The sequence below is a fragment of the Pristis pectinata genome, chromosome 12 (assembly GCF_009764475.1).
Source record: "Pristis pectinata isolate sPriPec2 chromosome 12, sPriPec2.1.pri, whole genome shotgun sequence".
NCBI lineage: Eukaryota > Metazoa > Chordata > Chondrichthyes > Rhinopristiformes > Pristidae > Pristis > Pristis pectinata.
Genome location: NC_067416.1, coordinates 522,098 through 545,431, shown reverse-complemented (window position 1 = coordinate 545,431; position 23,334 = coordinate 522,098). Strand labels below are relative to the sequence as shown.

The window sequence follows — 23,334 nt, the reverse complement described above, 5'->3', positions numbered from 1 at the left end:
TATTTTCAGTATTTGCTATTTTTGTTTCAGTGGAATTAATTTTGCATTGCCTTTCAAATGCACAAGCATAAGATAGTTTGAATGATATATGGCTTTTGGTCTTCATCTTGTTCCTTTTATATCTGTGTCCCCATGCAGATGGTTTTTTGTGTATTATATTTGTGTTCAGAGTGAAAGACTTATTTTCTTTCTCTGGAATAGGTGTTTTGGGCTGGGAGTAACTACTAATTATGTGCTCACATTATGTGCACGAATCCCTAATTGAGTAACCACTTTGTGGACTGTTCACTTCACAGGTGTAGCATGGATTTTTGGTCGCTTGTCATTTTAATTCTACCCAATTCTTTCTCTAACCTTTTAGCTCTTGGTCTTTTATATTGAACCAATAAAGCTCAACATAAGCTTGAGAACATCATATCATGTTTATGAATTAAGCACTACACCTTTCTGTAGTTAACAATTTCATATCATAAGCCCTATCGCCCTATCCCTTTTGTTTGGGGGTGGGGGTGGTTTGTTTGGGGCCTGGATAGTAGCTGGTGCTGACGATTCTACCGTTCCCTGTGGTGGTTCCATTGGTGTAGCTTTTAGAGTCATAGAGCAGTATAGTATGGATAAAGGCCCCTCAGCCCAACCATTCCATGGTGCCCATCCAGCTAGTCCCAATTTCCTGTGTTTGGCTCATCTCCCTCTAAGCCCTGCCCCTCCCATGTACCTATCCAAGTGCTTCTTAAAAGATACTATTGTACCTGCCTCAACCACTTACTCTGGCAGTTAATTCCATATACTTAACACCTCTGCATGAAAAAGTTGCCCCTTGGGTCCCTTTTAAATCTTCCCCCTCTCACCCTAAACCTATGCCCCCTAGTTTTGGACTCGCCAGCCCTGAGGAAAAGACTGTTACCATCCACCGTATGCATGCCTCTCATAATTTTAAACACTTCAGTAAGGTCACCCCTCATTTTCCCAAGTTCCAAGGAATAAAGACCTAGGCTGGCCAACCTCTTTTGTTTCATTTTGACCTATTCCCATCCCCTTCTGCTCTGCACAATCAATTCTTTTGTCAATCTTCTATCATTTATCATGGATCTTTTATTCTCTCCTTGTGCCTTTCCTCTCCTTAACCTATATGGCAGAGAATTTTAAATTCTAAACCACTTTGTATAAACAACTTTTTTTCTGATCAAGTAATTTTTTTCAGTGATTATATTGAACGTGCCTGTTTCTTTATTCATTTTTGGGATCTGGGTTTTTTGCCCATCCCTCATTACCCTTGAGAAGGTGGTGATTAACCACCTTGAACCACTGTAATCCTCTTGAATATGGTCCTTTCACACTGCTGTTGGGTAGGGAGTTACAGGATGAAGGACTGGCAATAATTTGCCAAGTCAGGATGGTGTGTAAGCTGGAGGGGAACCTACAACTGATAGTGTTCCCATACAGAGGCCACAAGTTTGTGAGATGTTGAGTATCTTGAGAGTTGTTGGTAAGTGCAGAGTATTCCATCATTTCCCTAACCTGTGCCTTGTTGATTATGGAAAGGCTATGGAGTGTCAGTAGATGAGTCATTCACTGCAGGATTCACGGCCTCTGACCTGCTGTTGGAGTCATGGTATTTATGTGGCTGGTTCATTTAAGTCTCTGGTCATCAATGGCTGGAGACTTGTTAATGGTAATGCCACTGAATGTCATGGGTAGGAAGTGGCTAGTCTCATTGCCTGGCACTTCAGTGGCCTGAATATTACTTGCCACCTGTCAATCAATGAGTGAATGTTGCTGTATGCAGGCATAGGCTGCTTCCTTTGCTGAAGAGTTCTGATTGGAATTGAATATTGTGAGTCAGCAGCAAAATCCCCACATATGATTGAAAGAAGGTCAGAAATTGGTAGTATTGTTGATGGTGAGGAGGGTAATCTCGGGTTACAGATTGATATAGATTAGTTAGTAAATTGAGCAGGGCAGTAGATGGAATTGATGGCTTTGTGGCCAAGTTTGCGGATGATACAAAGATAGGCGGAGGGGCAGGTAGTGTTGAAGAAGCAGGAAGTCTGCAGAAGGACTTGGACAGGTTGGGAGTATGTGCAAAGAAGTGTCAGATGGAATACAGTGTAGGGAAGCGTACGGTCATACAATTTGGTAGAAGGAATAAAGGCGTAGACTATTTTCTAAATGGGGAGCAAATTCAGAAATTGGAAGTGCAAAGGGACTTGGGAGTCCTGGTGCAGGATTCCTAAAGGTTAACTTGCAGCTTGAGTTGGTTGTAAGGAAGGCAAATGCAATGTTAGCATTCATTTCATAAGGACTAGAATATAAAAGCAAGGATGTAATGCTGAGGCTTTATAAGGCGTTGGTCAGACCACATTTGGAGTATTATGAGCAGTTTTGGGCCCCATATCTCAAGGAAGGATGTGTTGGCATTGGAGAGGGTCCAGAGGAGGTTTACAAGAATGATCCTGGGAATGGAAGGGTTAAAGTACAAGGACCGTTTGATGGCTCTGGGCCTGTACTCGCTGGATTTTAGAAGGACGAGGGGGGATCTCATTGAAACCTACTGAATATTGAAAGGACTTGGAGAGGGTGTTTCCAGTAGTGGGAGAATCTAGGACCAGAGGGCACAGCCTCAGAATGGAAGGATGTTCCTTTGGAACAGAGATGAGGAGGAATTTCTTTAGCCAGAGGGTGATGAATCTGTGGAATTCATTGCCACAGATGGCTGTGGAGGCCAAGTCCTTGGGTATATTTAAAGTGGAGGTTGATGGGTTCTTGATTAGTGAGGGCATCAAAGGTTACAGGGAGAAGACAGGAGAACGGGGTTGAGAGGGAAAAATAAATCAGCCATGATCGAATGGAGGAGCAGACTCGATGGGATGAATGGTCAAATTCTGCTCCTATGTCTTATGGTAGTAGATAGAATTTAATCCTGATAAGTGTGGGATGATGCACTTTTGTGGGTCACATATGAGTAGAATATATATACTATGAATGGCAGGACCCAGGGATGTATTTAAAAACAAAAGAACTTTGGTGTACAGGTACATGAAGTTCCTGAAGGTGGCAGCACAGGTAGATAGAGTGGTGAAGAAGCCCATGAGATTGCCTTCATTAGTTGGGGCATAGAATATACGTGCAGGGAGATGCTTGTACAACTTTAAATAACATTGCCTAGGCCACAGCTGGAGTTTTGTGTATAGTTCTGGTTGCCACAATGTTGGAAGGATGTGGTTGCACCAGAGAGAGTGTAGAGGAGATTCACCAGTATGTAGCTTGCGATAGTGTTTCAGTTAATCAGTTTTTCAGTTATCAAAGGCTGAGCTTGTTTTCCTTGGAGCAGAGGCAGCAGACAGGGGATCCTAACAGGAAGGTTATCAAAGGATACAGCAGGAATGGCAGATAAACTTTAATCTGACAAGTGTGCAGGGATGCATTTTGGGAAGTCAAATACAAGAGGAAAGCATATAGTAAATGAGAGGACCCATAGTACTGATGTATTGAGGGATTTTGGGGTATAAATCCATAGCTCCCTGGAAGTGGCAACACTAGTGGCTAGGTTGGGAAAGGAGTTCGGTATGTTTGCCTTCATTGGTCGGGACATTGAGTAAAAAGTTGGCAATTTATGTTGTAGCTGTAGAAAACTTTTGGTTAGGACACATTTGCAGTATTGTGTGCAGTTCTGGTTACCACCCTTTAAGAAGGATGTGGAGACTTTGGAGAGGGTGCAGAAGTTGTTCACCACTATGTTGCTTGGAATGGAGTGTATTATCTATAAGAAGAGGTTGATCAAACTTGATTTGTTTTCTATGGAGTGTTGGAGTCTGAGGGATGATCTGATAGAAGTGTGTAAATTTATGATAGGGTAGATAGAATCTTTTTCCCAGGTGAAAATGTTAAATACTAGAGGGCATAGCTTTAAGATTAGAGGTTGAAAGTTTAAAGAAGTTTTACATGGTAAGATATATTTACACAGAGTGTGATTGATGCCTGGAACCCATTGCCAGTGGAAGCGGTGGAAGCAGATACAATAGCAATGTTTAAGAGGCATTTAGACAGGCCCATGAAAAAGTAGAAATGGAGGGGTATAGACCATGTGCAGGCAGATGGGATTAGTATGGATTGGCATCTTGGTTGGCTCAGATATGGTCAGCAGAAGGGCCTGTTCCTGTGTTGCACCGTTTTATATTCTATCTACATCGAATCATTCACGTATGAATTTCCTTACATGATTCATGTAAGGAAAACCCCAAGGCATTCCACAAGTATGTGAAGAGCAAGAGGATGAGATGCAAAAGGATAGGGCTTATCAAGTGCAGCAGTGGGAAAGTGTGTCTGGATCCAGAAGAAATAGCGGAGGTACTTAATGAATACTTTACATCAGTATTCACTACGGAAAAAGATCTGGGGGATTGTAGTGGGGACTTGGCAGTGGGCTGAAAAGCTTGAGCATGTAGATATTAGGAAAGAGGAGGTGCTGAAACTTTTTGAAAGGATCAAGTTGGATAAGTTGCCGGGACCGGATGAGATGTACCCCAGGCTGCTGTGGGAGGCGAGGGAAGAGATTGCGGAGCCTCTGACGATGATCTTTGCGTCGTCAATGGAGACGGGAGAGGTTCCAGAAGATTGGAGGGTTGCAGATGTTGTTCCCTTATTCAAGAAAGGGAGTAGGGATAGCCCAGGGAATTATAGACCAGTGAGTCTTACCTCAGTGGTTGGTAAGCTAATGGAGAAGATCCTGAGAGGCAGGACTTATGAACATTTGGAGAGGTATAATATGATTAGGAATAGTCAGCATGGCTTTGTCAAGGGCAGGTCTTGCTTTACAAGCCTGATTGAGTTTTTTGAGGATGTGACTAAGCACATCGATGAAGGGAGAGCAGTAGATGTAGTGTATGTGGATTTCAGCAAGGCGTTTGATAAGGTACCCCATGCAAGGCTTATTGAGAAAGTAAGGAGGCATGGGATCCAAGGGGACATTGCAGTGTGGATCCAGAACTAGCTGGTCCACAGAAGGCAAAGAGTAGTTGTTGAAGGGTCGTATTCTGTGTGGAGGTCGGTGACCAGTGGTGTACCTCAGGAATCTGTACTGGGACCCTTGCTCTTTGTGATTTTTATAAACGACCTGGATAAGGAAGTGGAGGGGTGGGTTAATAAGTTTGCGGATGACACGAAGGTTGGAGGTGTTGTGGATAGTTTGGAGGGCTGTCAGAGGTTACAGAGGGACATAGATAGGATGCAAAGTTGGGCTGAGAAGTGGCAGATGCAGTTCAACCCAGATAAGTGTAAAATGGTTCATTTTGGTAGGTCAAATATGATGGCAGAATATAGTATTAATGGTAGGCCTCTTGGCAGTGTGGAGGATCGGAGGGATCTTGGGGTCCGAGTCCATAGGACGCTGAAAGCGGCTGCGCAGATTGACTCTGTGGTTAAGAAGGCATATGGTGTATTGTCCTTCATCAATCGGGGAATTGAATTTAGGAGCCGAGAGGTATTGTTGCAGCTATATAGGTCCCTGGTCAGACCCCACTTGGAGTACTGTGGTCAGTTCTGGTTGCCTCACTACAGGAAAGATGTGGAAGCCATAGAGAGGGTACAGAGGAGATTTACAAGGATGCTGCCTGGAATGCGGAGCATGCCTTATGAAAGCAGGTTGAGGGAACTCGGCCTTTTCTCCTCGGAGAGACGGAGGATGAGGGGGGACCTGATAGAGGTATATAAGGTGATGAGAGGTATTGATCGGGTAGATAGTCAGAGGCTTTTCCCCAAGGCTGAAATGGTGGCCACAAGAGGACGTAGGTTTAAGGTGCTGGAGAGTAGGTATAGAGATGTCGGGTAAGTTTTTTTACTCAGAGAGTGGTGAGTGCGCGGAATGGGCTGCCGGCAACGGTGGTGGAGGCGGATACGATAGGGTTTTTTAAGGGACTGTTGGATAGGTACATGGAGCTGAGAAAAATGGCTATGGGTAAGCCTAGTAATTTCTAGGGTAGGGACATGTTTGGCACAGCTTTGTGGGCCGAAGGACCTGAATTGTGCTGTAGTTTTTTCTGTGTTCTATGTTCTGTATTACAAACAGTAAGGGTCCTTGCATCAATCCCGTGGAATACCACTAGCCACAAGCATACAATCACAAAACAACCTTCTACCATCAGCCTCTGTCTCCTACTGCCAAGGCAATTTGGATCCACTTTATCAACTTGCCCTCATCCTATGGGTTGTAACCTTTTGGACCATTCTCCCATGTGGGAGCTTGTCAAAGGCCTTACTGAAATAAGCCATATATAAACCACATCTACTGAACTGCACTCATTGATATACTTTGATACCTCATTAAGTAGTTTATTTGTATTTACATCTGATCAAATTTAATAACTTTCCATGCATTCTTGGATCTCTCAACCTGCACAAAAAACCTGGTTTCCTTTTTCAGTTCTACTTCCATTTCACTAAATCTTTTCTGTGCACTCTCCTTGGTTTTGATGTCCTGTCAAGAAAATGACATTCAAAATTGAGACTGCTATTTCAATTTTGTCTTAACGATCTTTACAGGCACGGTAGTGTAGCAGTTAGTGTAATGCTATACAGCACCAGCGACCCAGGTTCAATTCCAGCCGCTGTCCTGTAAGGAGTTTGTACGTTCTCCCCGTGTCTGCATGGGTTTCCTCCCACATTCCAAAGACGTACGGGTTAGGAAGCTGTGGGCGTGCTATGTTGGCGTCGGAAGCATGGTGGCACTTGCGGGTTGCACCCAGAACACTTGACGCAAAAAATACATTTCACTGTGTGTTTCGATGTACATGTGACTAATAAAGGTATCTTTCCACTGTACTGTGCTACACTAATCAAGGCTTCCATTTGCTTTCTTAGGACTTTTTCCTACTTCTACTCTCAACTTTTAAGTGTGCTTCTGCTCCTATATGTTTTAAAAAATCATAGTTATTACCTATATTTTTATTTCCTAAATGTATGACTCAGTATAAAAAGTTGTAGAATTGCATCTGCTAAGTTGTTGCTTGACTGCCTGGCCTTCAGAAGAAATGAAGCATTTGAACTTTCAAACTTTCTTCAAAGGGGCCTATCTGAATGTGCAAGGTGGACGCAGTGTTACTATAACAACCTGTGTTGAATTTGATTTTTAAAAAACTAATTGCATATTTTGGTACTTCTGAAAGTAGAAGTTTTCAGACTGAGTGAGCTTTCATACAGTCATGTTCTGATGTTGATATTTAAGGGATCAGTGCGTAAACCAAAACATTTTGTGAATGTGCTCTCTTTCTCTTTAGTGAATTTACCATAAGTAACTAGGGAAATTACAAAGCCATAGTTTAGAGTAATATACAGAGCATTGTACTCATGATGTAAGCATTTCTGTACATGTCAAATTGTTGGCTTTGTAACAAACCAAACACTTTGTTCAGCTGCAATAAGAATGTGCCAAGTTCTCACTCCACTTACTGTATGTGGGGTTGCAAGGAAACTGGCAGAACGAATGCTCTAAATAATTGCAAACATATGCTGCAAGGATTAAGCTGGTGTCTGGTGCTTATCTTTGGTGTACTACAGGACTTGATATATCTGCTAGATTCACACTTTCAATGCTATTTGTGGTAAAACGTTTCGCGCAATGACAAGGATTAAACAAAATAATTTATTAGGTGGAAATCACATTATCACTTTGTGGTTTGAGGATGAGATGGCCACCTCCTTGTGTTCCTATGACATCTGATAAAGGTCTCTGCAGCTACTTAAATTTCTCCTGTTTCTTTATGACATAGAAAGAGGCTATGTGGTACATTGAGTCAATGCTGGCTCTCTGAGCAATCCCATGCATTCTATTCCCACATTTATTTCCCTGTAAGCAACTCACTTTCACATGCCCCAATTCACCTACGTACACATTGTGGCAGAGATTAGAAATGTTAGGAACAAGTGCTCAGTTAGATCTACTCTGTATTGTTTAACATCTATACCCACCAAAATACAAGTCAAAAATTCCAATTTTGAGAGAATGTTCTAGCCTTCCTGCATCTTTGTATGAAAAACTATAAAACATCTTTTTTGCTATTTGTTCCTGAATACCTTAGCTTCATTTTTAAGATTATGTCCACTTATTTTTGATTTTTGCTGACCAAAGGAAAATTTCTCCAGATCTACCTTACACATTTCTTAAGATCTTAAACATCTCAATCAGGTAGCCTCTCTAATGTGGATGATCTGCCACTACCTGATACTGAACTACATTTTCTATGATTGCATAGAAATGCAATGTACGTTGCAACGTATATGCTACTTGTTATCCTTTGTAACTTGGTGTCACCTGCAAACTTGGATACTCAACTCTGCCTTCGTCTGCCATTTAGTAAATGTGGTGAAAAGCTGAAGCTCCAGAATAGATTACTGGGAAACACTACTAGTCACATCCTGTCCATTTGAGTGCACATCCTTTATCCCAAACCTTTTCCTGTCAACCAGTTTTCAATGAGTCAAAAAGTAGCCTCCATTTTCATGCATTCTCCCATTTGCTAGGAACCATATATGAAATTTTTAAGGATTGGCAGAAGCCATTCAATTTAGAAACATCTGCAGATGCTCTTGTGACTTATTAATGACTATTTCAAATTTTAAAATATCAGGTAATGACCATCTCCAATGAGAGAGAGAGTATAGCTACCTTTGAACATATGGAACGGTACAGCACAGGAGCAGGCACTAAGCCTATGATGTCTGTGCCAAGCATGATGCCAAATTAAACTACTGCCTGCACATGATACATATTCCTCCATTCCTCGCATATTCATAGAACCATAGAACAATACAGCACAGAAAACAGGCCACTCGACCCTTCTAGTCTGTGCCGAAACGTTATTCCGCTAGTCCCACTTCCCTGCACCCAGTCCATAACCCTCCAGACCTCCCATCCATATATTTATCCAATTTATTCTTAAAGCTTAAGAGTGGGCCTGCATTTACTACATCAGATGGCAGCCAGTTCCACACTCCCACCATTCTCTGAGTGAAGAAGTCCCCCCTAATGTTCCCCCTAAACCTTTCCCCTTTCACCCTAAAGCCATGTCCTCTCGTACTTATCTCTCCTAATCTAGGTGGAAAGAGCCTACTCGCATTAACTCTGTCTATGCCCCTCATAATTTTGTAAACCTCTATCAAATCTCCCCTCATCCTTCTACGCTCCAAGGAATAAAGTCCTAACCTGTTCAATCTTTCCCTGTAACTCAACTCCTGAAGACCTGGCAACATTCTAGTAAATCTACTCTGCACTCTTTTAATCTTACTGATATCCTTCCTATAGTCAGGTGAGCAGAACTGCACACAATACTCCAAATTTGGCCTCACCAGTGACTTATACAACCTCAACATAACATCCCAACTCCTATACTCAGTACTTTGATTTATGAATGTCAGGATGCCAAAAGCCTTCTTTACAACCCTGTCTACCTGTGACACCACTTTCAGGGAATTATGTATCTGAACTCCCAGATCCCTTTGTTCCTCTGCACTCCCCAGTGCCCTACCATTTACTGTGTATGTCCTACCTTGATTTGTCCTTCCAAAATACAACACCTCACACTTGTCTGCATTAAATTCCATCTGCCATTTTCTGGCCCATTTTTCCAGTTGGTTCAGATCCCTCTGCAAGCTTTGAGTTCCTTCTTCGCTGTCCACTACGCCTCCAATCTTAGTGTCATCAGCAAACTTGCTGATCCAATTTACCACATTATCATCTAGATCATTGATATACCTATCTAAAAGCCTCTTGAACACCACTAATTTATCTGCTTCCACAACCACCCCTGGAAGCAGGTTCCAGGCACCTACCACTCTGTGTTTATATATTAAAAAAAAATTCTTGTCCTGCACATCCCCTTGGAAAGGAAATTAGGTCATTCATGGGAGGGAAAAGCTTCCTACCATTCTGGTAATTTTATTGAAGTGGAAGTTAACTTCATTGAAAACTGAAAGCAGCAAGACAGAAAGGGAATTGAAATGTTCTGCGTATGTCAAATGCAGTTTTGCTGCCAAAGACAAAGTGGAGAGGGCTTGATACAAAACTTTGTTAGCTGAAGTTTGGAGTATTGTGAGGAGTTTTGGGCCTCATATCTAAGGAAGGATGTGCTGGTTTTGGAGAGGGTCCAGAGGAGGTTTATGAGAATGATCCTGAGGGTGAAAGGGTGAAAGCAGTGTTTGGCTCTTGGCATGTACTTGCTGGAGTTTAGAAGGATGGGGGGGGGGGGGAAGGTTTAGGTGCAGGCATGGTAGTGTAGTGGTTAGCGTAACGCTATTACAGCGCCAGTGACCCAGGTTCAATTCCCACCACTGTCTGTAAGGAGTTTGTATGTTTTCCCTGTGACTGTGTGGGTTTCCTCCGGGTGCTCCAGTTTCCTCCCACATTGCAAAGATGTACGGGTTAGGAAGTTGTGAGCATGCTTTGTTGGCACTGGAAGTGTGGTGACACTTGTGGGCTGCCCCAGAACACTCGATGCAAAGATGCATTTCACTGTGTGTTTCGATGTATATGTGATTTATAAAGATCTTAATATTAATCTAATCTCATTGAAACCTACTGAATATTGAAAGGCCTGGATAGAGTGGATGTGGAGAGGATGTTTGCAGTAGTGGGAGGGTCTAGGACCAGAGGGCACAGCCTCAGAGTAAAAGGACGTCCCTTTATAACAGAGATAAGGAGGGTGGTGAATACATTGCCACAGATGGCTGTGGAGGCCAAGTCATTGGATATATTTAAAGCAGAGGTTGATAGGTTCTTGATTAGTAAGGGTTTCAAAGATTATGGGGAGAAGGCAGGAGAATGGGGTTGAGAGGGAAAAATGAATCAGCCATAGAACATAGAATGGTGCAGCACAGTACGGGCCCTTCAGCCTATGATGTTGTGCCGACCTATATAAACCTACTCCACAATCAATCTAACCCTTCCCTCCTACACAGCCCATAACCCTCCATTTTACTTACATCCATGTGCCTATCTAAGAGTCTTTTAAATGTTCCTATTGTATCAGCCTCTACCACACCCCTAGTAGTGCATTCCCAGACACCCACCACTCTGTCTAAAAAAAAATCTTGCCTCTGACATCTCCCCTAAACTTTCCTCCACTCAGCTTAAATGGATGTCCTCTGGTACTGGCCATTGTCACTGTGGGGGAAAAAGGTGCTGGCTGTCCACTTTATATATGTTTCTTATAATCTTATACACCTCTATCAAGTCGCCTCTCATCCTCCAAAGAGAAAAGGCCTAGCTTGCTCAACCTTTCCTCATAGGACATGTTCTCTAATCCAGGCAGCATCCTGGTAAATCTCCTCTGCACCGTCTCTAAAGCTTCCACATCCTTCCTATCATGAGGTGACCAGAACTGAACACTGTACTCTAAGTATGGTCTAACCAGAGTTTTATAGAGCTGCAACGTTACCTTGCGGCTCTTGAATTCAATCCTGATTAATGAAGGCTAGCACACCATATGCCTTCTTAACCACCTTATCAGCTAGTGTGGCAACTTTGAGGGATCTGTGGACTTGGACCCCAAGATACCTTTGTTCCTCTCCACTACTAAGAATCCTGCCATTAACCTTATACTCCCCCTTCAAGTTCGATCTTCCAAAGTGCATCACTTCACAGTTTTCTGGATTGAACTCCCATCTGCCACTTCTCCACCCAACTCTGCATCCTGTCTATATTCCATTGTAACCTACGACAACCTTCTACACTATCCACAACACCTCCAACCTTCATGTTATCTGCAAACTTACTAACCCACCCCTCCACTTCCTCATCCAAGTCATTTATAAAAATCACAAAGAGCAGGGTTCCCAGAACAGATCCCTGCAGAATACCACTGGTCACTGACCTCCAGGCAGCGTATGCTCCATCTACTGCCACTCTCTGCCTTCTGTGGGCAAGCCAATTCTGAATCCACGCAGCCAAGTCTCCATGGATCCCATGCCTCATCAGTTTCTGGATGAGCCTACAATGGGGAACCGAGTCAAATGCCTTACTAAAATCCATATACACCACATCCACCACTCGACCTTCATCAATTTGTTTTGTCACTTCCTTGAAAAACTCAGTTCGGCTCGTGAGGCATGACCTGTCCCTCATAAAGCCATGCTGACTCTCCCTAATGAGACGATGCTTCTCCAAGTGCTCGTAAGTGCTGTCCCTAAGTATAATCTCCAGTAGTTTGCCCACCGCTGACATAAGATTCAAGTGGTTTATAATTCCCAGGATTATCCCTATTACCTTTCCTGAACAACAGAAAAACATTTGCCATCCTTCAATCCTCTGATACCATCCTGTGGCCAGGGAGGATGCAAAGATCACTGTCAATGCCCCAGCAATCCCTTTCCTCGCTTCCTGTAGTAACTTGGGGTATATCCCATCCAGCCCCGGGGACTTATCTGTCCTAATGTTTTTTAGAAGCTCCAACACTACCTCTTTCTTAACCTTGACATGCTCCAGCAGATTAGCCTGTTCTGCACTGACTCACATTCATCAAAGTCCCTCTCCCTGGTGAACACTGAAGCAAAGTATTCATTAAGGACCTCCCCTACCTGCTCTGCCTCCAGGCACATGTTTTCCCCCTTTATCCCTGAGCGGTCCTACCCTCACCCTAGTTATCCTCTTGTTCTTCATGTACATGTAGAACGCCTTGGGGTTTTCCTTAATTCTACTCGCCAAGGCCTTCTCATGTCCCCTTCGAGCTCTCCTAAGTCTCTTCTTAAGGTCCTTCCTGACTACCTTATAATTCTCAAGAGCCCTGTCTGATTTTCGCTTCCTCTTTCCTATTGACTAAATGATCCACCTCTCTTGTCAACCATGGTTCCTTCACCCCACTGTCCTTTCCCTGCATCAGTGGGACAAACCTATCAAGAACCCTAAGATCAAAATGTGGAACATTGATGGGCTGAATGGCCTAATTCTGCTCCTGTGTCTTATGGTCTTACAGAAGGTTAACATTCTTTCAAGGATGGTCGGCCAAATCCAAATGCCAGGAGTGCCACTCTAAAAACCCATGTGGTCAGTGCATGTTGTTGATTATTGCTCAAGTATTTGAAGCTACAGTGAAAAAGATTAGTTTGCAGAGACAGTTGCAGAAATGACTTCCATTTTATTTAGCACCGTTAACCACATTTCAGAGGAGTCACAGAGTCTTACAGTACGGAACCTGGCCATTTGGCCCACCACATTGGAACTGATCAGTGGCACCCATCCATATTAATTTCATCTTTCAGCACTTGGACTATAGCCTTAGGGCAGGCACGGTAGTGTAGCAGTTAGCGTAACGCTTTACCGCGCCAGCGACCCGGGTTCAAATCCGGCCACTGTCTATAAGGAGTTCGTATGTTTTCCCCGTGTCTGCGTGGGTTTCCTCCGGGTGCACTGGTTTCCTCCCACATTCCAAAGACGTATGGGCTAGGAAGTTGTGGGCATGCTATGTTGGCGCCGGAAGTGTGGCGACACTTGCGGGCTGCCCCCAGAACACTCTAAGCAAAAGATGTATTTCACTGTGTGTTTCGATGTACACGTGACTAATAAAGAAATCTTAATCTTAAATCTCTTCTATACCTAAGTGATCCAGGTGGTCATCTAGACACTTCTTAAATGCTGTCAGTGACTGTGCTTCCACCACTCTTTCAGTTGGTGTTCCAGATGCTCACCATTTTCTGGGAGAAAAATGTGACTGTCAGATCCCCTCTAAATCTCTTATCCCTTACGCTAAATCTGTGTCCCCTAGCCTGTGACATGGGAAAAGGTTTCATGCAATTTACCCTATCTCTACCCTTCATAATTTTATATACCTCAGTCATGTTCCCTCTCAACTTCCTCTGCTCCAGAGATCTAGCCTCTCTGGTTTCACCATAACTGAAACACTCCCTCCCAGGCAACATCCTGGTGAATCTCCTCTGCACCCTCTCCTCATGTGGTGACCAGAATTGCACACAGTATTGCAGCTGAGGTCTCATCAAAGGAGACCCAAGAGACTGCAGATGTTGGAATCTGGAGCAACAATCTGCTGGAGGAACTCAGCGGGTCATGCAGCATCTGTGGGAGTGAAGGAATTGTCAATGTTTCAGGTCAAAACCTTGCATCAGGAATCTAAAATCTTCAGCAGATTGTTTGAGATCTCACCAGTTTTTATAAAGTTGAAACATAACCTCCCTGCTCTTGTATTCAGTTCCATAACTAATAAAGGCCAGTATCCCATATACCGCTTAACCATGTTATTTACCTGTGCTGCCACCTTCAAAGGTCTTTGGACTTGCGCTCCAAGGTCCCTCTATTTTTAAATACTCCCTAGGTGTATGTTCTGGCCTCATTCATACTCCCGAAATCCATCACTGCCCCTCTGTTAATATAATAATATTTACTATATTGCTTACTGATCCTCTTACTGATCGTGCTTTCTACAGCCACATCCAACTCGTTCACATATATTATAAACAGCAAGGGTCCCAGTACTGATTCCTGTGGAACATCACTAGTCACAGCCATCTAGTCACAAAAACAATCCTCCACCATCACCCTCTGTCTCCTATTGCCAAGCCAATTTTGGATCCAATTTACTAACTTGCTTTTGATCCCATGGGCCCTAACCTTTTGGACCAATCTCCTCTGTAGCTTACTAAAGACTATGTAAACCACATCTATTTCACTGCCCTCATCAATATACTTTATTATTCTTCAAAACGTTCAGTCAGATTGATCAGACAGGATCTACCCTTGACAAAGCCATGCTGGCTATCTCTGATTAGCCCCTGCCTTTCCAAGTGATTATTAATGCTGTCCTTCAATTTTTCCAATAACTTTCTTACTACTGACATTAATCCCACAGGGCTGTAATTGCCAGACCTTTCCCTGCTGCCGTTCTTGAAAGGAAGGCCCAAATTTACAGTCATCTGTTACTCAGTTGTGGCCAGCAAAGATTTAAAAATTTAGGTCAGAGTCGAGCAATCTCTTCTTTTGCCCCACAGCAGCTTGGGATAAATTTCATCCAACCCTGGGGATTTATCCACCCTAAGCCTGCTAAGGCATTGGGTACCTCTATTTATGGAGACTTGCACTACTATTTCACCCTTCCCTTTACTGAATCCTCCCACTACAAAGTCAATTTCCTTTGCGAACACCAGTGAAAAGTATTCATTTAACTCCTCGCCCATACGTTCTGGCTCAATGCACTGATTGCCCCTGTTGTCCCTAATAGGCCCTACTCTTTTCCTGGTTGTTCTTTTGCCCTCAATATACTTACAAAATGCCTTCAGACTATCTTAATCTTGTCCAGGAGTAATATTTTGTGACCCCTCTTTGCCTTCCTAATTTTCTTTTTGAGTGCCTCCCTACACTTTGTATGCTATTGACAGGCCTCTCACATCTGGCCCTTAATATACTTTGACATCCAGGATTCCCTGTACTTTTTACTCTTGGCTTTCACTCTTCCAGAAACACATTGGCCCTGAACTCTTGCTATTTCTCTTTTGATTGCTTCCCCCTGTGCAGATGTAGACTTACCTGCAAGTTGATTCTCCCATTCTACCTTTGCCAGGTCTGGTGTCTCATTAATTAAGACATAAGACTGTTGATGCTGGAATCTGGAGCAACACACAATCTGCTTTATTTTGCCTGCCTCCATCTATCATTCACCTGTCTCTATCTCCCAACTCTACTCCTCCCCCTACCTGGCTCCATCTGGCTGTCATTCTTCACCTACCCTTGGTCCACCAACACTGACTGGCCCCTGTCTGACCACTGCCCCTCTCGTCTTTATACTGGTTATCCTCCCTCTCAACACTCAGGTCTGATGCAGGGTTTCGACCTGAAGCATTAACAATTCCTTTTCCCCAACAGATGCTGCTTGATAAGTGGAGTTCCTCCAGTAGATTGTTTGTTATTTTAATGAAGTTGGCCTTCCCTGAATTTAAGATCTTTATTCCTGGTCCATCACTAATTTTTTCCATAACCACTTTGAAATATACAAAGCTTTGGTCACTATCTCCAAAATGCTCTCCCACTGACTGATACTCCCTGCACTTTAACTGCGACATTTCTCGGGTCCACTGATACTCTTTCCCACACTGGTCTACCTACATATTATATCAAAAGCTCTCCAGGACAAAAGTCAAAAATTCTGCCCCTCTGTGCCTTTTATACACATGCAGTCTTAATTTATCTTGAGAAATTGAAATCCCCTAGTACTATAACCCTATTTAATTACATCTCTCTTCTGTTTGCCTACATGTATGTTCCTCTATCTCTTGTTATCAAAGAAAAATGACATTGCGCTATATAAAGAAAATGAACTTTATAGGTTAGCATAGCTCTTCACAGAAGCAAAGCTTGTCACCAGCATCATTAGCCATTGAGAATTGTTAACCATGCCAGGTAACATGTCAGGTGAAATTGTGAAGTCAACCTTTTAGTGGAAGTAGAACTGAAAGATTAGGACAAAAAATTAGCTCAGATTGCAAGCTAAGGTGAGATAGAAAAAAATTTATTATCTACCTCCTTAGAGAATTATAACTATGCACAGGCTGAGATGGTTATATCTGTGCTTTAAGGAAGTAAGCTTTGTGTTAGGTCTCTATATAGAAAAAAATTCGTGACATTGTTTACATAGAGCTACAACAGGAAAGGGAAGCAGTTACAATGGGAAATCTGTTAACATGCAAAACTCCAGATGTTGCCTAATGTCACACCTTGATCAACTGCTTGTTTCATGGTGCAGTTAGTCTTGTTTATGTGGCATCTTCAGCCTGCACTGAATTTAAATATAGTTTCTAACTGTGTAGCATGTTATTGTATTATGTAAACCAACCAATTGTAATAAATCCATATTTCTGAAGTACTGTTTCAGCAGCCATTCCATCTGTTGGTTTGAACTGGTGACAAGTAGCAAGGAACGTTTTACACAAATGAGCTTCGAATAACCTGCACAAAATGTGATGCATCATGTAATGGCGTTATATTAAGCGATGCCTCAAATCAAACATCATGAAGTAATTATGTCAAATCTCTGTCCTGATTAATGCTTATGGAAAGTTTCTCCATATTTATGTTATCAAAATTGCTCTCCTTTTAATCTCTGCTGCAAATAAAGCAATCCCAGCTTTTGAAACCTTCCCATTTAATTGAAGTTAGAAAGGGATCACAATATGGGGTAAGACATTTAGGACTGATATGAGGAGAATTTTTTTATTCAGGTTAGTGGGCCTGTGGAATTCTCCATCACAGAAGGCAGCTGAGGGCAAGTCGCTGAATATATTTTAGATAAATTTCTAGATAGAAGCATCAAGAGAGAGATAGGATCAGCCAAGATGGTACTGAATGCAGAACATGCTTGACGGGCTAAATGGCCCGCTCACAAGAACAGAAGAAATAGGAGGAGTAGGTCACCTGACCCCTCAAGCCTTTTGGTCATTCAATTTGATTGTGGCTGGTTTGCCCAGGTCTCAACTCGTCTGTGTCAGTTCCCCAAACCCTCAATTCCCTGATCATTAAAAAAAATCTGCCTCCTCTTTTAAGTACCTCCAGTGATTCAGCCTAAACAGTCCTCATCAGAGAATTCTGGAGATTTGCCACCCTCTGTGTGAAGTAATTCCTACACCCCCTTATCTTAGTAAAATGTCCCCTCATTTGTGACTCTCCCATTAGTAGGAAACATCTTGACATCTCCCTTGTGATGCCCCCTTAGGATCTTATGTATTTCAATAAGATCACCCTTCATTCTTCTGGATTCCAAACGATAAAGATCCAACTCCTTTAGCTGCTTGTGATAGGACAGTCCTCTCATCTGAGGGATTAGACCAGTGAACCTCTTCTTAATAACCTCCAATGTTAGTATATATTTTATACAAGGAACCAAAACTGCGCAGAACACGCCAGGTCTGATTTCACCATCACGTTGTGCAGTTGTAACAATACATCCCTACTTCAAAATTCCAAACCCCTTTCAATAAAGACCAATACTACATTTACCCTTATAACTACTTGCTGCACCTGCCAGCTAAATTTTTTCATGCACAAGGAAAACTAGATTATTGTATATGTCATTTATTTGCAATATCTCTTCATTTAGATAACAATCTGCCTTTTGATTCCTCACACTTTCCCACATTAAACTCCATTTGCCAGGTTTTCTCCCACTCGTTCAACCTATCTATATGCTGTTGCTCTCCCACCTATTTTCTTGTCACTGGCAAATTTGGATACTTTTCATTCTACCCCCTCCTCTAGGTCATTATTATAAATAGCATATAATTGAAGGCCAGTAGCTGATCCTTAGCTCACTCAACCTATCCTCATAAGACATGCTCTCCAATCCAGGCAGCATCCTGGTAAATCTCCTCTGCACCCCCTCGAAAGCTTCCACATCCTTTCTATAATGAGGCGACCAGAACTAAACACAATACTCCAGGTGTGGTCTGGTTCCTGCACTCCCCATCCACTCTCTCTGTCCGTTCGCTGGTGCTCTGGTTCCTGTGTTCTCTGTGCACTCGATGGGACTCTGGTTCCCATGCTGTCTGTCCACTCTCTGGGGCTCAGTTTCTTGTGCTCTCTGTCCAGATGCTGGGGGTTTGGTTCCTGGGGCCCTGATTCCTGCACTTCCTATCCACTCACTGGATTGTCAGTTCCCGTGTTCATTTTAAACTCACCTGGTTCGATTGTTTCCCCTCACTTGAGGCTTTCCTGGTTCTGTTCCCCACCCTCCCTTTAAGCTTAACAGGTTCACTGAAATGTTATTATGTAACATCTTTTAAAAAGTGAATTAGAAGTTTATTAACAAAATACTACCTGGTAGTCTGGAAAATCTGCTAGTATGGCACCACTAAAGTCCTGAGCTTGCTGGATTGACAGAGTTTTATTGTACATTCTTCCAGTTTGAAAAAGGCCCTTTTGTTTCAGCATTCTGTTTTATATTTGATAACTAATCTTCATGCTCAGCAATGCTATAGTTTATGTGCATTGCGCTCTTATGTGGCACCTTATCAAATGCCTCCTGGATATCCAAATATACTACATCTACAGGTTACCGTCTGCTGACTCTGCTTGTTATATCCTCAACGAACTCTATCATATTTGTCAAACATAATCCTTTCATAAAATCATGTTGACTTGGCAAATGGAATTTAACTCAGACAAGTGCAAAATGATACATTTGGGAACCAGGGCAGGATATAGACCATAAAACATAGGAGCAGAATTCGGCCATTCGGCCCTTTGGGTCTGCTCCGCCATTCGATCATGGCTGATTTATTTTTCCCTCTCAACGCCATTCTCCTGCCTTCTCCCCGTAACCTTTCACGCCTTTACTAATCAAGAACCTATCAACCTCCACTTTAAGTATACCCAATGACTTGGCCTACACAGCCATCTGTGGCAATGAATTGCACAGGTTCGCCACCCTCTGGCTAAAGAAATTCCTCCTCATCTCTGTTATAAAAGGATGTTCTTCTGTTCTGAGGCTGTGCCCTCTGGTCCTAGACTCTCCCACAACTGGAAACACCCTCTCCATGTGCACTCTATCCAGGCCTTTCAGTATTCGGTAGGTTTCAATGAGATCCCCCCCTCATCCTTCTAAACTCCAGTGAGTACAGGCCCAGAGGCATCAAATGCTCCTCATATGTTAACCCTTTCAACCCCAGGATCATTCTCATAAACTTCCTCTGGACCTCTCCGATGCTAGCACATTCTTCCTTGGATATGGGGCCCAAAACTGCTCATAATACTCCAAAAGTGGTCTGACTAATGCCTTATAAAGCCTCAGCATGTTCTAGTCCTCTCGAAATGAATGCTAACATTGCATTTGCCTTCCTTACTGTGAAGGAGTGAAGCATCTGGCAAGGTCCCTCATGGTAGGCTGGTCCAGAAGATTAAGTCACATGGGATCCAAGATTGGCTTGGTCATAGAAGACAGGGGGTGGTGGTGGAGGGGTACTTTTCTGGCTGGAGGTCTGTGACCAGTGATGTTCAACAAGGATCGGTGCTGAAATCTCTGTTTGTAATAGATATTAATAATCTGGATGAAAATGTAGGTGGTCTGATTAGTAAGTTTGCAAATGAAAATTGGTGGAGTTGTGGATAGCGAGCAAGGTTGTGAAAGAATACAGCAGGTTATAGATCAGTTGGAAATCTGGGCAGAGAAATGGTCGATGACGCTTAATCCAGTCAAGTGTCAGCCGTTGCATTTTGGGAGGTCAAATGCAAGAGAAAAATGTATAGTAAATAGCAGGACCCTGAGGAACATTGATGTACAGAGGGATCTTGAGGTGCAAGGCCATAGCTCCCTGAAAATGGCACACAAGTGGATGTGCTGGTCGGGACATTGAGTATAAAAGTTGAAAAGTTATGCTGCATCGGTACAAAACTTCAGTTAGGCCACTTTTGGAGCATTGTGTGCAGTTCTGGTCGTAGCACTATAGGAAGAGTGTGGAGGCTTTAGAGAGGGTGCAGCCTTACCAGGATGTTGCCTGGATTAGAGAGTATTAGCTATAAAGAGAGATTAGACAAACTTGGATTGTTCCCTGGAGTGATGGAGCTGAGAGGAGACCTGATAGAAGTTTATAAGGTTGTGAGAAGCATAAATAGGATAGAGGGTCATAATCTTTTCCCCAGAGTGGAAATCTCAAATATTAATGGGCATAATTTTAAGGAGAGGGGGGAATGTTTAAAGGAGATGTGCAAGACTCATTTGTTTTACATGAGTGCTAGGTGCTAGGAACATGCTGCCAGGTAGAAGCAGATATGATAGTAATATTTTAGAGGCAGTCAGACAGGCACATAAACAGGCAGGGAATAGAGAGATTTAGACTACATTCAGGCAGATGGGATTAGTTTAATCTGGCATCATGGTCAGTGCAGACGTGACCAATGTCTTGTTTGTGTGCTTCACTTTTCTGTGTTTATGTTTTCTAAAGGCCACAGTCAGACAGGTCAGGGTGGGAATGGGATGGAAAAATAAATTTACAGACATCTGGATTCTCATAGTCACATTTGCAGACAATGTAGTTGTTCTTCAGAGTGGTCACTAAATCTACATTCTGTTCCTTCAGTATAGAGAGCGCCAAATGCAATACACCAGAATGGAAGAAGTGCGAGCTATAGAGTTGTAAGTGAATGGCTGCTCACTTGGAAAGACTATTTGGATCTCTAGTTGGTGAAGGGAAGAGGTAAAAGAGTAGGCGTTGCACCTCCTGTGGTTGTTTGGGATAGATACGTGAGCTGGGGGGTGGGGATGAATACTCTGTAGCAACATTACTTGTTGGTACTGTATCAAAGCAGCAAGCTGTTTCAAATTTGATGCCTTTAAGGGACACTGGCAATGAGGCACTGTTGTTAATTTCTCTGGGGTCTTTGTGGCCTGGATTGAGAAAACCTAGCATTTCCTGAATTCCATTTGGGCTTGTATATAATGTTTTTGATTATGTCCCAGAGATATTCTCCTACATATTTGTCGTGAGGAAGAATCACAGAGTTTTGCAGCTTGCGGTAAGCATGGTGCTAATCTGTATGTTGCAGAAGAAAAGATATGGGAATAAAGTGGTTGCTACTGGACGAGTAATTGGGGTCCAGAGACTCATTCAAATATAACTATTCAAATCTGAAATAAAAAATTACCATTAGCAATGGTGGCCATGAAAATATTAGCTTGTTGTTAGGGGCTCATCTGGTTCATTAACATCTTTTAGGGAAAGATGTACATGGATAGGTACATGCAGGGGCAGGGCTTAGACGGATATGGGCCGAATGAAGGAAATTGGGACTAGCTGAGTGGGCACCTGGTTGGCATGGACTCGATGGCCGAAGGGCCTGTGTCCCTGCAGTATTGCTCTATGACACTATGACTCTATGTATGCCATCCTTATTTAGTCTGATCTACATGTTACTCCAGACATAATTGTGTGTTTGTCTGAAAGGGCTTGGTCACTCACTTAGAGTTAGGATTGCAATTATTGGTATTGGTTTATTATTGTCACGTGCTGAGGTACAGTGGAAAAACTTGTCTTACAGATGAGCAGAAAATGCAAGATTTGCCAGTCATGGCCACATGAATGAATATTAAACAAAAAGGATACTTTGTTCCAACCAATTGTGAAGCTCACTCTCCTGAGACTGTCGCAGTGGTGGCTAAATGAAGAGCAGCAGGGCCAGAACGTGTGCACCAATGTATCTCTTTTCAATTATTTGCTCTTGGGAAGGCATATAGTTTGTATACCAAATGTAGAGCATATTATGCTTTCCTGCTAGATCCCCATATTCCTTGCTTCTCTTGAGCTCAAAATCTGTTGCTTTGGTTGGAACAGTAAGCAGATTCTTCAAAGATGGGGAGGTGGTACTGTGCTTATAAGATGGTTTGGATGACAGCAATAAATCTGTGTACTCCACATGAAATTATTTTGCAAATAGATGTTCTTTTATATATTTAAAAAGTTCATTTTACTTCTGCAGGTTTACGTTATCCAAGTAAACTGGTCAGATAATACTTCAGATGTAATCTACAGACGTTACAGCAAGTTTTTTGACCTGCAGGTATGTTTGTTTTATTCTGTTTAATTCCTCGTTTAGATTTACTGACTGCTGCAGTTTTTCTGAGGTTGACCATCAGTGTTCTACAAATGTATTTTCTTTAGGGGCTCTAATTTTCATACCAGTTCTAATCTGTCTTTAAGTACAAAGCAAAATAATGCTTTTAATTGTAAATGTAAATCTGTAGAAAAATGTGGGTCTTTCATTAGGTTGCATGAAGCAAGATTTGATTCCGGGATGGTAGATTCATTCCCTTTGATATATAGACTGAAATTAACTATTTCTTCAATACTGAACTTACATTAGTCATATTTGAAGGTCATGCTAACTTAGATGAATTGGCTGAATCTTAGGATGTGCTTCAGAAATTGCAAAATAAGTTGTCAGAACAATCATAGATGATGTTTGCTATATTGGAAGGAAGAATAGGCAATACTTGTCATTCCATGTATGATATTGAAATAACTAGTGAAAAGCTTGTATGTGCCATATAGGATTGTCACTCAATAAACCCAACAGAGCATCAATTAGCTAAGATAATAGAATATTAATGGACAGAGCAAAACAATAGAGGACAAATCAGAGGAAGTTGTGATCAAGCCAACCTTGAGAACTTGCTTAAAAAAAGAGGAAGGAATGGATCAAAATAATTAATGTCCAGTCAACTTATCGTTGGTAGTGTGCAAATTATTGGAAAAGATTGAGGGAAAATATAAATTATCATTTAGGGTTTATTGAAGGATAGTCAGTGGATTTGTTAGGTGAAAGTCGTGTCTCAACAACATGATTGAACTCCTGAGAAG

At 42.4% G+C, this 23,334-nt stretch overlaps 1 protein-coding gene across 2 annotated transcripts in view; it reads left to right on the top strand.

Moving 5' to 3' along the window:
* sh3pxd2aa (SH3 and PX domains 2Aa) overlaps positions 1-23,334 on the top strand; it is a 434,682-nt gene that overhangs the window by 14,481 nt on the left and 396,867 nt on the right. For both annotated transcript variants that reach the window (XM_052027259.1, XM_052027258.1), the window contains exon 2: positions 22,454-22,534. In XM_052027259.1, coding sequence (XP_051883219.1) covers positions 22,454-22,534 — 81 coding nt within the window. The remainder of the gene's footprint in view (positions 1-22,453; positions 22,535-23,334) is intronic.